Source organism: Chrysemys picta, chromosome 2, assembly GCF_011386835.1.
Source record: "Chrysemys picta bellii isolate R12L10 chromosome 2, ASM1138683v2, whole genome shotgun sequence".
Taxonomy (NCBI): domain Eukaryota; kingdom Metazoa; phylum Chordata; order Testudines; family Emydidae; genus Chrysemys; species Chrysemys picta.
This window is the reverse complement of record NC_088792.1, coordinates 144,672,129-144,686,689: the sequence shown is the minus strand read 5'-3', so window position 1 is coordinate 144,686,689 and position 14,561 is coordinate 144,672,129. Positions and strand designations below refer to the sequence as shown.

Genomic DNA, 14,561 nt, shown 5'->3' with positions numbered 1-14,561 from the left:
TGAAAATTTTGAAATCTAGAACCTAAATTTGGCTCAGGGGCTTATCTCTAAATGTTCAAATCTTCTTCAGTCTTTTTTCTTCTACTGTACTATTTTTCATCTAGTAAACACAACTGTCAAGTATATCCCCAAATCTGGTCTCCTTTCCTTGAATGCATATTCCACAACTGCCATCTGAAACTTCTGGAGTTCTTCTCTTCCCAACACTCCCCTAACCAAACTTATGATGTGAGTTTTCCCCATAGAATAATGTTTAAGAGCCCTACAGTTCAATATTCACAAACCTCTCAACTCATGCCTTTCATAGAGTGGTTCAGTGGCATCCTGCTGGTCTGTGCGTAAAGCATATTAGTAGCATTAAATCAAGGCATCACTACTCACTTAAGATGCCAACAACTGGGACTTGTTTTTACTTAAACAGCACAAAGTGTAGGTCATAGCATATGAGATAGCAGATGTGATAGTGAAATATTTGCCATTGGGAGCCGTGTCCAATCATTCCCCACCAACTTTAAAGCACTAAAGATGTTGGAGTGTGTTGCCTTTTACAGCCAATTTTTATTAATTTATGAGCCCTTAAATTACTGTACAAACTAATGGATTAAAGCATTAGTGATGGGTATAGTGCATGGTGCCTCTGGAGACCTGCTGCCATGGTTGTATATTTCACTGGGAGATGGCTGAAGCAATGTATTGTTCACCATGGAATTCCAGTGGACGTGCCACTCAGATGTTAAAGAGATAAGTGACATAAATACCACAGAGATAGAGAGATACGGCAATTTAATCAATGTTTTGTTGTTTGAAATTTGAAACGAAAGAAGGGAAAGATTTGTGGCTTTTACTGCAGTGAAAAATCCTAACGCTTGACTGACTTCTTACAGAGCATGAAGGCATTGTGTAGCAGGAAGATCACATGCTTCTATTGATGTCTGGATTTCCTACAGCTGTCCAAGCATAGATTCTCTGTACTTGGCACCAAATTCATCTGAGCAGGTAAACAATCTGGGGTCCTTCCTTTTGGCTAACCAGCATGTTGTCCCCTTTATAGCTACCTTTTCTCTGAGGACTACAACTGTAGGCTTTCTTCTTCTAGACTGCTAGGTAAACCAATTAGCTTATTGCATTGCTGTTGACAGCTTGTTCCTTGAACAAAATTGCACAGATTAGAGTCCCAGGACATTCTTGTTCAGGCGAATGCAAGACTGTCTCTATTTCCTGTTTATATAGATTCTTATCGCCTTTCTGTGTGCCCCCTAGTGGCCACATTGAATTGTAGCTCTAAACATTCACAATTAACTCCACAGAGCGGTTGCACTCATGTAACAAGCTACCTTAACCTGCTGAAGCCCACCTGGGTATCCTACTTTAGCTCTTCATGACCCTATGTCATGCTGCTGCTGGACACTGGGACATGTTGGCTGGAAAAATAATATGGCCCTGCAATAAAATAAGTTTCTTCATTGTTACTGACAGTCCCAGGTAGCGGGCAACACTGTGAGGGGGGGAGGAAGAGACCTCTTAGTAGAGTGCCCAGGGAAGTGGCATTCCCTTCCATCTGAGTTCAGAAGAAGCTTGATCTCAATGCCTTTGTTGGTGAGGGGCAGCACAATAGTGCTCATAAAAGACCCTGTAAGGCATTCCTGGAAGATGGCCACAGAAGAAACCCCGCCAGGATTTTTCACAGCTCCGATAAAAGAGGTGAAGAATCTAGGCCCCATTTTTGAGTAAAATTTGATGAGAATCTTCATGTAAACATCACTGCGATATGACAGTGACATGTGCATGAGGTAGAGAGAATTCAGATTTACTATAAGTATATATTAAATGGCAGTGGAAACGACTGAAAGGTTTTTAAATGAAAAATAGCAATGGGTTGTAACTAGAATCCTTACACTATAGATGAAGCAAAAAAGTTCAGTCTGCAATTCACAGGTGAATGTCGAAGACTGAGGGTATGACTACACTACCCGCCAGATCGGCGGGTAGTAATCGATCTATCGGGGATCGATTTATCACGTCTAGTGTAGATGCGATAAAATCGATCCTCGATCGCTCTGCCGTTGACTCTGGAACTCCACCGTGGCGAGAGGCAGAAGGGGAGTCGACGGGGGAGCAGCAGCAGTCGACTCGCCGCCGTCTTCACGGCCAGGTAAATCGACACCCTCCTTCCCGCCCAAACTTCTGTAGTGTGTGTGACTTTGAAACCAAAGAAATTTGTCCCCTAACTCTTTTACCTTTAAAGAATTTAAAGATTTTTTACATATGTTCATCCTCCAAAATATGGAGATAGGTTTCACCATATAACCGATATTGCAGTATTTGGTGATGCAGAAAAATTTCATTTCCATTTCTTGTCACTTGAACTTTTAATGTGATTGCCATTATTGATAGCTATATGGAACTGTTGCTTTGATAATGCTGAATGCATCATATTTGCTATACACACTGACTTAACGTTTGAATTTTTCACAAAAAACACCACTTTAAATCTGAATCAAAATATACCTTAAGCCATGACAACCTTGGTATATGGCATTTCCTGGAGGCTAATGATCATCTGGGAGCACTCAATAGTTTGGAGCCATTAACTCCAGCTGCTCATTAATTTCCAGGAAATGATCTTTGCCCTATACTAAGGTAGTTGGGTATTATAAACTGTAAATAAAGAAAAATATAAATATAGTTTGAATCAGTAGGTATACACAGGACATTTCTTGAGAATACTAATATCCTGGACACTAGCTAGATAAAATTAATGGATGATTAAAACTATCACTTAAAGACTTCTGCTCTTCTGGCGGCTTCCACAGCAATTGATTTTCTAAGAAAGGTTGCCATGTTAGCTCTACTTATATTTGTCTTTTTCTGAGGCAGATACATGAAGGTTTTTAGTATGCAGGTCAGGAATGTGTATATGCGAGCTTCTGCTCAGATTATATTTTATTACATCACAGTACCAACACAATGTTATTATCACTATCTGGAGTGGTTCATGATTGTGAGTGCCAACCTGAGGGCAGATTGTCAAAAAGCAGACGGGTGGTAAGTTCGATAGATTTCACCAACCCAGTAACGAGTATGAATTCCTGAAGCACTGTAACAACCTTACCATAGAGCCACAGACAGTCCCCTTGAGTACACCAGTCTATCTTACCACCCAGGCAAGCTGGACTCAGTGATAGTTGGTTGCCATATACCAAAGATCACAAAAGATTCAGGTTGCTTCCAGTCACTTACCCGAGGTCACTTTGTACCTTTGACCTCAACCAAAGACGATGCTTGTAGCCAATCCTGTAGTAAACTAAGGATTATATTAACTTGGAAAAATAAGTGAGTTATGTACAGGTTAAAACAGGCAATATGTATATACACAACTGAGTTACAGTCTATGGTTCCAAAAGGTAACAGGTGTAGTAATATGTCATCACTGAATGTCTTTTAGGGCTACCCAGGTTGACCCTGGGGATCTCTGCTTTTGTTTCCTAGCTCCAGCCCTGTGAGAGTCCAAACAGCAAAGAGAGAAAATTTTCTTTTGTGTACGTTTTATATCTTTCTTCCAGCGTTTAAACTCATGGGGCAGGCTTTCTTGCATGTAGCATTTTCATGGGTGTTAAAGGACCATTAACCCAGTCTTTGCATCATGATGTTCCACAATGGCCCATTTAGTTTAGATAGTCTTTGATGGGCAGGGGAATCATTCCTCCCTGGTTTCAAAAGTTAGGAGCAGACATTTTTTTTAAATTATAAAGCAAAACTTTTGTATTACCTTGTAGCATGGGAGACAGACATTACAAATAAGATTAATGCATGTAGTGACTTACAAGAATTTTAGAGTCTAAACACTGAACGCATCCTTACAAGTCTAACAACTATCTTGAACAATACGAAAATACAGGTGAGGTATCTGGTTTCCAGCTATGAATCTATCAGTGCATAGCTAATGCATACAGCCTTGGCAAGTGCTGCCACGTGGTCTACCAGTGTCATCATCACTTCATTTTACAAATTGAGTGTCCTGATGCTGACATCCATGTTCCCTCTTTGTCAATTGGTAGTAAAATGCTGGGGCTTGCAAGTTGTCCTGCTAATACAGGAGAGACCAGTGATGGAGTGAATGGGTATATTCTAAGCATAACTTTTTACATATACCAGACCTGGAACAGAGGACATTGCAGACAACACACACACTGTCATCCACATGTGCCAGAAAACTCACCCCACACACTGTTTCTTAGGAAGCTGATCTGTCCTGATCATCATCATGGCAAATCCCAAAGGTATGTGGCCTCCTTGCAAATCAAGAGTCACTCAGAACTCTCTCTGGCAAGCTGGTGGCATGATTGCCAGTGATGGACAAATTGAATATGCAATCTTGTTGTGCCACCGGAGATTTTCATGCCTACATGATCTCCAGTTGTGCAGTGTATTCCTTGGTGTACACACTTTGGAATTCGTTGGTCTTCCATTCTAGTAATAGGTGCATATCAAAAAAGCTGCTGAAACCAAACCAATGCTGATGGTGGTGGTTATTGGATTCAGCTTTGAATATCCTCATTTCTGACCTTATCCTGCCACTGGATATGTAGTACTTGACAGACATTGAGAATCAGAAACATCAATCCAGTGTTCTTCAGCCTTCCTCAGTGCCCACATTTCACTTCTGTACAAAGAGTTGGCATAACTGTTGTTCTATAGATCTTTAGCTTTGTCGCAAGATTGATACCACAATGTCCCCACAGAGCCTGCTGAAGGGCCCGAAACACAGCAGCAGCTGCTTATAAGAACAGATATCTGAATTGCCTAAGGCCATTGAAGCATTAGAGACTGAAGTCTCACTCCCTCTGTCATTTCATGTGGACTGGTGTTGTTTCAAGTCATCAGTGCAGCCTGCTGCCAGCTCAGTGCTGGGGCCTCAGCTCTTTAAACATCATCTAAGGATGAGTGGGGAGATGCTCATGGCAGTTGGAGCTGAGAAAAAAGCAAGGCTACAACTTGAGTCTTTAAAGACACATTTGTCAAGAGCTAAAGCAAAGGGTGAATGGGCTTGACTTTGAAACATTATCAAGTCATTGTCCATTGTCTGCAATCCCTCTTCCATTTGAAAAAGGGGCAGAAAATGCCAGTAGAACTACCACCTTTGAATCAAGAACACATCCCCACCACAGTGCATAAGCTTCTACCAAATAGCAGTTTTCTCCCTGTTTTACTTTCTCCATCTGCCACAGCTTCTCTAATGACATAACAAAACTAACAATATAAACAATACACTTGTTTGTTTGAGAACTAAAAACTTTCTTTCAAATTGAGAGAACTCATAAAACTGTATTACAATGCCATCTGCTAACTTCTGCCATAATAGCTGTGCTGTAATGTGTCTTGGTTGTGCTGTGTAGGGGTCAGATTCTATTTTAGACCTTCCATTGGTGGAAATGAGTAACTCGGGTGACTTGACCACAACTTTGCCTAATCCAGCCATATCTGATGCCCTGTCTGCTTCCCCTATGCAATAGTGTTAAGTGTCCCTGCTTTTTTAATATCCAGTAACCAATACTAACCCTCACCCAAACAGTTATTTAAATAAGGAAATCCATACACCACTTAACATATATTTGGTCGAGTGCAACTATCCAGCTGATATGTAGGTGCATTACCTAGGAAAATGGGGACCTCACCTAACTGAGGTCTTTAGGCACTACTACAATAGACATGGTAATTGCAACTGGCTGTCAATGAAACAAAAAAAGAAAATCACCAACAAATGCACCACTAACAGTTACTTCAGGTCATGTACTTCTCCATACAGACATCAGATTACCCAAACACACTAACTGCTCATCACCATAATAAATGACTTTTTAATGTTTCCAGTGTACAACCACTCATGCTCAGGCTGCAGATAATTTTGGATTAGACTCTTGACAACGTACAATGTCTATTGGTATAGGTAATTTGAATGTTAAGGTTTAGATTAATGTATTAAATCAAAGGTCAAATTGAGCATGTACATTAACAGTAAAAATGGAGTTTGTAATGGAAGAGTCTGTTTGCTTGTATTGTATTTGGGTGCCTGAATGTTAATGATGTACTTGGGCAGTTTTAAGTCTAAATTTACAAAAACACACAAGGGGAGTACACGTGAGAATACTGAAACCCATGTCTAGAATGAACATCAGCATACTGCAAGGGAGTTGGGGATTCCTTGACCAAGACCCACGCACAAAAAGTGCCATGAGATTGTTGTGTACAGCATGCTAAGCTGAACTCTGCTTTTAAGACCTCAGATGAAAGATCCACACTCTGAACTGTGTACTGTCTATAGCACCATGGAAAGATGAAAGGGCATGAGGACTCTGCAAGGATTTGAATAGGGGATTTTAGGAGTCTCACTAAACCACTAAGCCGTACAAGTACATTTTCCAACCAAACTTGCTTATGAGAATTACTAATATGAATTGGCTGTGAGGTGGAGTGTTGTATACTAAACTATAAGGATTGTGTACAATAAATAATCCCATTCATATTTTTGAGGCGACTTCTTGTTGCTGTACAACTGAGATTGCTGTTACTCATTGGGCAGTGCAATACTGACAGCAATATAAAAATATATAACTGTAGTGGGACGGTGGGGTGAGCAACTGGCTTAGTGGTAAGCTTGTGGCCTTGCAGGTTTTGCCAGTCTAGTCATCCCAGAGTGAACTCCTGTTCCAGCCTCAATCACCCACTTGTGCTCTGATTGTTCCCCAAGAGCTCATCACTGCAAAGGAGCAAGGGGGCAAAATATGGGGACCTACACCCACCTACTCTACCAGTCCTGACCCAGGGCCCTAGTGACCTCTCAGTGTCCAGCCCAGTTTCTGAGGTACCCGAAATTATGTTATCTCCAGGTCAGTTCTTGCCAGTCTGAAGCTCCTCAGTTTGGGGCACAGTGACAGATTTAGCAGCCTCTTCTCAATTTCCAGTTCATTTAGTCAATCTCTCTCAGGACTTTCAACTCCCAAAGAGGGCAAGGGAACCCAAGTCCCTGACACTAAAGCAGAGTTTGCCACTCCTTGCACAGCTGTCAGCATCACCTTTGCTTCCTGTTGCCACATGCAGCTCATTCGTCCCTTCCTTCTGGGTGACCAGGGTCATTTTAAATTGTTCCTTCACTGAGAAAATGCCTTGCACCCTTGAGGGACAGGGCCTTACTAGCCCAGTATTGCTCTACTTCCCAACCTGGTTCAGTGTGGGGCCTGTTGACCCTATCACAATAACAAAATCTTGTGCTTATTTGAAATGTTAAAGCCATTCTCAGAACATCTGAGTGTTCTCAAATGCAGCCACGCATGCGGCCAACAGGGGCTTTTCTTGCGGCCATAGCCTCCTGGACTGTGATTGGGGGAGGGGGATAAAGTAGCAGCTCCCCCCCTTCCTTGTTGGTCCTGGATGCACCGCCTTGGTGTTGGTTGCTGGGGCCACCAGCAGGAGTTGGACCCTGCCCTCCTCTGGAGTCACCTGGGGCACAACACTGGAAGAGCAGGCAGCCAGTGAGTTCCCCACCGTCCCAGAGGTAATGGGGCTCAGGCTTTGGGCTTCAGCCCTGGAGTGGTGGGGCAGCAGGCTCTGGCTGTGGGGCTTCAGGCTCCAGCTCCCTGCTGCCTCCCTGGCCCCCACAGCCTCCCCCAACCCCCACATCCAGGGCTTAATTTGTCCCCAGGCTTGCCAGGGCAGAGTAAGTCTGCTGTGAAAAGTAATACGTGTATGTTTGTTAATATCACTTCTCACAACAGACTTACTAACTAGCAATACATTAAAATGATTTTGATGTGTATGTCCATATTTATTTCTTTTTCCTAAAGCTAATTAAGTATTTTAGGAAAAAGTGTGAGAGTAGCCACCAGCAAGAGTTGGTGTCCCCAGATTGAGGCCACCAAAAAATGAGTCCTGAGAACCACTGATCTAAGCCACAGTATTGATATGTCAAAGCACAGTGGGAAATGTCATGCAATTCAAAATTAGGCTAGTCAAAGTATTAGCTCAATATGTGCAACACTTTAATGCCATGACAAAGATAACTCCTTCATTTTGGTGGTGAAAGATAGTGAAGCATATTCTGTACAGTGCCAGAGTTAACTGTTTTAAGCTTGTCAGAATGGACTGTAATATCGAATAACTGACATTTCTCAAATGTTAGATTTGCTGCTACCTCCTTGTTGTGTGCCATGTTCAAGAACTTGATGAGAGCCATTTTCCAGAAAGGAAGGAAAGTAAAATCTAGCTGTAGTATAGACAGAGACTTTAAGCTGGTATTGTCACTACTACATAATCTGATTTAGTGTGCCTAATGAGCCCCAGGAGGGGTAGAAAACTTGGTAGGGTACAAGACTTGTCTACTAGCACTTTGAGCCTTGGGGACCTAATCATTAGTGATCTTAAATGTTGTGCACTAATAGAAAACTTATTATTAATATTCATGTAATTAACTAATGAATCTACATGTACAAAATTAAAGATTTGTACAAAATATGTGACTATGTATTTTCCCTGGTGAAATTAGTGAATAGTCCAACATTTAAACATTACTTTGAAAATAAACCTACTGTGTATGGTATTTCATAGTGGGGATGTAACTTAACTACAGGTATTCAAATGCTGGCTGTGTATAGCCAAATTCTATTTTAAAAGTTAATTGATACAGTAGCCACTGTAAGAGCGCTCATGTAACTGTTCTATGTTGACGGCAGAGAGCTCTCCTGCCGACATAACAAACCATCTCAATGAGCGGCAGTAGCACTGTGTACACTACATTTCACACACCTGAGCAACAAAAGGTTTGCTGATATAAGTGGTAGTGGCAAGAACCTCACAGACTAACTGGTTGTAGAGGATAATCTTGGTATGAGTGATCGTGAGTTAATTCAGTTTAGACTAAATGGAAGAATAAATAAAAATAGGTAGGCAGCTAGAGCTCTTGATGTTAAAAGGGCAGACTTAAAAAAACTTAAGGGAATTGATTAGGGAAGTGGGCTGGCCTGAATAGTTTAAGAATTTAAGTGAGGAGGAGGCTTGAAATTAGTTTCTGCAACTTTGACTTGAAGTATCTGAAGCCTGTATCACAAACAAGGGGAAGACATTTGTAGTGAAGAGTTTCAGACCAAACTAGATGAACAAGCATCTCAAGCAGGTTATTAGGAGAAAACAGTCTACAATGAATGGAAGAAGGTATGGATCAGCAAAGAAAGCTACCTCTTGGAAATCAGAAAGCATAGGGAAAAAGGGAGAATTGCCAAAAGCCAAGCAGAGTTGGTTCTTGCAAAGAAAATTAAAACCCTAGTAAAAGGTTTTACAAATAAAAAGAAAGCAAGGAAAGTAGTAGTATAACCAGTAAGCACAGAGGATGGAGTGAAATTTCAAGATAATCTAGGTGTGGCCCATCACCTAAATGAATACTTTGCCTCAGTTTTAAATAAGAGTAATGAGAAGCTTGGGGGCAGTGGCTGAGTGGCTAATGGCAACCAGGATATGGAAATAAAAATTATACATTGGAAGTGGAAGCCAAACTCAAACAGCTTAACGGGACCAAATCAGGGGGCCCAGATAATTTTCATCCAAGAACATTAAAGGAATTGGCACAAGAAATTGCAAGACCAATAGCAAGGATTTTTAATTAATCTGTAAATGTGGGGCTCATACCCTCTGGTTGGAGAACTGCAAATATAGTGCCTATATTTAAAAAATGGGGAAAAAGTGATCTGAGAAACCAAAGGCCCTCAAATGTACGCAAAATCTTAGAACAAATTTTGAAACAAAGACTAGATAAGGACATAGAGGGGAATGGTAGTTGGAATAAAATATAACATTGTTTTACAAATGGTAGATCGTGACAGACCCCCTTGATCTCCTTTGAGAAGATAACTGATTTGTTTAGACAAATGAAATGCGATAGATCGAATCTACCTGGATTTCAGTAAAGCATTTGATACAGTTCCACATGGGAAATTGTTAGTTCAATTGGAGAAGATGGGTATATACATGAAAATTGAAAGGTGAGTGAGGAAAGGGTTAAAGTGGAGAATAAAACAGGTCATGCTGAAAGGTGAACTGTCAGGCTGGAGGAAGGTTACTAGTGGTGTTTCTTGAGGATCGGTCTTGGGACAAATCTTATTTCACATTTTTATTAATGTCCTTGGCACAAAAAGTGGGAGTGTGCTAATAAAATTGGTGGCTGACACAAAGTTTGGAGGTATTGCCAATACAAAAGAGGACTGGAATATCATACAAGATGATATGAATGACTTTGAAAACTGAAGCAATAGAAATTGGATGACATTTTATAGTGCAAAGTCATGCACTTTGAGACTAACAACAAGAATTTTTGCTATAAGATGGGGACATATCAGTTGGAAGGGACAAAGGAGGAGCAAGACCTGGGTGTATTGGTTGATCACCGAATGACGGTGAGCTGCCAATGTGAAATTGCCATGAAAAAGGCTAATGCAGATCTCGGATGCACAAGGCAAGATATTTCCAGGAGAGATAGGGAAGTGTTTATCATTATACAAGGCACTGGTGAGACCTCATCTGGAATACTGTTTGCTATTCTGGTCTCCCATATTTAAGGAAGATGAATTCAAACTGGAACAGGAGCAGAGAAGGGCTACTCGGATGAGCAGAGGAATGTAAAATCTACCTTATGAGAAGAGACTCAAAGAGCTTGGCTTGTTCAGCCTTACCAAATGAAGGCAAGGAGAGATACAGTTGCTTTCTATACACACATCAAGGGGATAAACACCAGGGAAGGAGAGGAATCATTTAAGTTAAGGGCCAATGTCGGACCGTTTATAGCCATTTGTTCTTTTGCCATCAATAAGTCTTGCCCACATTTTCAGGATATAACTGATCACTATCTTTGGGGGTCGGGAAGGAATTTTCTGCCAGGTCAAACTGGAAGAGACCCTGAGGGGGTTTGCCTTCCTCAGCAGCATGGGGCATGGTCATTTGCTGGGTTGAACTATAGTTAATGGTTGATTCTCTGTAACTTGCACTGTTTAAATCAAGATTTGAGGAATTTAGTAATTCAACGAGAGGTTATGGGCCTACTACAGGAGTGGGGGACAAGGTTCTATGTCCTGCAATGTGCAGGCTCTCAAACTAGATGGCCTTAAAGTCTGAGATAATTGTAAAAAAATATAAAGTTTTTAATATTCCTAAAAGGTGAGGGGGAAAATATAGAAACACAGTAGTGAAAAATAAATACAAACTTTCTTACTATAACTAGAAGCAGTAATAGTAGAGGATGCTTCTTTTGCAAACATTAAAATGTATTTGCAGAATTCCCAGGGACTTGGAACTCATGATAAAATACACATCATATAGACTATTCACACGTGCCAGTAATCATCTGCAGAAAGGGAACTTCTGAGGCTAATAGAAAAGAGAGACCCATGTTTATCTGACTGTTAACCCTGGACCTTTGGGTTGTCTTTCCTTCAGTGAAGAAAATAATAAAAGCTTTATTCCATATAAGTAAAAAAAAAGAAAGTTGTTTGAAGCTGGCTCCCAAGATAGTGGGTATGTGTACATAGAGTATGATTTTGTAATATTATTGTCTGTCTCCTGAGTGGTAGGAGAGATTGGATATCTTTGTATACTTAGCTTTCCATGGAAGGGAAAATTGGGAACTTATAGTCTGGGTATCTTCTTAGTGCACCTTGTCTCTTGCATATGTACATCACTCACTGAAAAGAGGTGGACACAAGAACATGCAGGCAATTCCCTCTTTCAGGAATCTCAGGCCTGGTCTACACTACGGGTTTAGGTCGACTTTAGCAGCGTTAAATCGAATTAAGCCTGGACACATCCACACGACGAAGCCCTTTCTTTCGACTTAAAGGGTCCTTTAAACCGGTTTCTTTACACCACCTTCGACGAGGGGATTAGCGATAAAACCGGCCTTTGCGGGTCGGAATTGGGGTAGTGTGGACGGAATTCAACGTTATTGGCCTCCGGGAGCTATCCCACAGTGCTTCATTGTGACCGCTCTGGACAGCACTCTCAACTCAGATGCACTGACCAGGTAGACAGGAAAAGACCCGCGAACGTTTGAATTTCATTTCCTGTTTGCTCAGCGTGGAGAGCACAGGTGACCACGCAGAGTTCATCAGCACAGGTAACCGTGATGGAGTCCCAGGATCGCAAAAGAGCTCCAGCATGGACCGAACGGGAGGTACGGGATCTGCTCGCCATATGGGGAGATGAATCAGTGCTAGCTGAACTCCATAGCAGTAAAAGAAATGGCAAAGTATTAGAAAAGGTCTCCAAGGCCATGAAGGACCGAGGCCATAACAGGGACACACAGCAGTGCCACGTGAAAATTAAGGAGCTACGGCAAGCTTACCACAAAGCCAGAGAAGCAAATGGAAGGTCCGGGGCAGAGCCGCAAACTTGCCACTTCTACGCGGAGCTGCATGAAATTCTAGGGGGTGCAGCCACCACTACCCCAACCGTGTGCTATGACTCCGTCAATGGAGAAACACACAAGGATGACGGTTCGGGGAACGAGGAAGATGAGGATGGAGGTACTGTAGGTAGCTCACAGCAGCAAGAAAGCGGAGAAACCAGTTTCCCCAACAGCCAGGATATGTTTGTGACCCTGGACCTGGAACCAGTAACCCCCGAACTCACCCAAGACCCTCAGGAGACCTCTGGTGAGTGTACCTTTGCAAATATTTGTAAACATTACACATGGTTTAAAAGCAAGCGTGTTTAATGATTAATTTTCCCTGGCAATCGTGGCCAGTACATCTACTGGAAAAGTCTGTTAACGTGTATGGGGATGGAACGGAAATCCTCCAGGGACATCTCCAGAAAGCTCTCCTTCATGTACTCCAGGCCAGTAACACGTAGTCTGGAATCATTGCATAACAAAGCATGGCAGCGTATGGTCCCGGTGTTTGCTGGCATGCAGACAATATCCATTCCTTATCTCTCTTTGTTATCCTCAGGAGAGTGATATCATTCACGGTCACCTGGTTGAAATGGGGTGATTTTATTAAGGGGACATTCAGAGGCGCCCGTTCCTGCTCTTCTGAACAGAAAAGTTCCCCGCTGTTAACCACACGGTGGGGGGAGGGGTGAAGTGATCATCCCAGAGAATCGTGTGTGTGTGTGGGGGGGGTGGTTTACTTGGGTTTGTGCCGCATGTTAACCGGGAAACCGCAGCCCCTCCTTTCACATTGAAAACCCATTTTAAATGGACAACCCAATTCATCCTTGATATGGGAAATGCGCTGCTGTTTGAAACCTTTCCCGCATGTTAAGAAGGTTAAAAAAGCCAAAACACTGTGGCCTACCATGGCTGCCTGCAAGCTGAAATATGTTGCCTGGGGCACTGCGTGAGTGATCTCTCATACCAAACCGGCAGGCAGAGGAAAAATGCGACCTTGTAATGAAAGAGTGTACCCATTGTTCTCTAAAATGTGTCTTTTTTAACCACCTCTCCTTTCTCCTCCACCAGCTGCAAATGTTTCTCCTTCGCAGAGGCTAGTGAACATTAGAAAGAGAAAACGTAGGACGCGGGACGATATGTTCACGGAGCTGCAGATGTCCTCCCACGCTAATAGAGCACAGCAGAATGCGTGGAGGCAGTCAATGTCGGACATGAGAAAAGCACAATATGAACGAGAGGAGAGGTGGCGGGCTGAATGGCGGGATGAAAAGAGCAAGTGGCGGGCTGAAGACGATAGGTGGCGTCAGCTTGCAGACAGACGGCAAGAGTCAATGCTCCGTCTGCTGGAGCATCAAGCTGATATGCTCGAGCGTATGGTTGAGCTGCAGGAAAGGCAACAGGAGCAGAGACCGCCGCTACAGCCCCTGTTTAACCAACAGCCCTCCTCCCCAAATTCCATAGCCTCCTCACCCAGACGCCCAAGAACACGGTGGGGGGGGGCCTCCGTCCACCCAGTCACTCCACCCCATATGATCGCCCAAGCATCAGAAGGCTGGCCTTCAATAAGAGTTAAAGTTTTAAAATGCAGTGTGTCCTTTTCCATCCCTCCTCCCCCACCCATCCCAGGCTACCTTGGCAATTATCCCCCTACTTCTGTGAGGAACTAATAAAGAATGCATGAATGTGAAAAAACAATGACTTTATTGCCTCTGCAAGCGGTGCTCGAATTGGGGAGGGTGGGGTGGGGTGGTTGGTTTACAGGGAAGTAGAGTGAACCGGGTCGGGGGGGGGGTTTGAAGGGTTCATCAAGGAGAAACAAACAGAAGTTTCACACAGTAGCCTGGCCAGTCACAAAACTAGTTTTCAAAGCTTCTCTGATGCGCACCACGCCCTGCCGTGCTCCTCTAACCGCCCTGGTGTCTGGCTGCGCGTAATCAGCGGCCAGGCGAGTGGCCTCAACCTCCCACCCCGCCATAAAGGTCTCCCCCTTACTCTCACAGATATTGTGGAGCGCACAGCAAGCAGCAATAACAATGGGGATATTCTTTTCGCTGAGGTCTGAGCGAGTCAGTAAGCTGCGCCAGCACGCTTTTAAACGTCCAAATGCACATTCCACCACCATTCGGCACTT

The 14,561-nt window shown here is 42.9% G+C and overlaps 1 protein-coding gene and 1 long non-coding RNA gene across 4 annotated transcripts in view; both read left to right on the top strand.

Annotated features, from left to right (window-relative positions):
- Positions 1-14,561, top strand: part of LOC112059544 (uncharacterized) — a 161,309-nt gene that overhangs the window by 30,459 nt on the left and 116,289 nt on the right. For all 3 annotated transcript variants that reach the window (XR_006176755.2, XR_002888853.3, XR_010598567.1), the window contains exon 3: positions 885-996. This is a non-coding gene — a long non-coding RNA (uncharacterized LOC112059544). The remainder of the gene's footprint in view (positions 1-884; positions 997-14,561) is intronic.
- Positions 10,620-14,108, top strand: LOC135981515 (uncharacterized). The gene is made up of 2 exons (XM_065584273.1): positions 10,620-12,689; positions 13,499-14,108. Exons 1-2 carry the CDS (start codon positions 12,161-12,163, stop codon positions 14,095-14,097), a joined length of 1,128 nt encoding a protein of 375 aa, XP_065440345.1. The 5' UTR covers positions 10,620-12,160; the 3' UTR covers positions 14,098-14,108.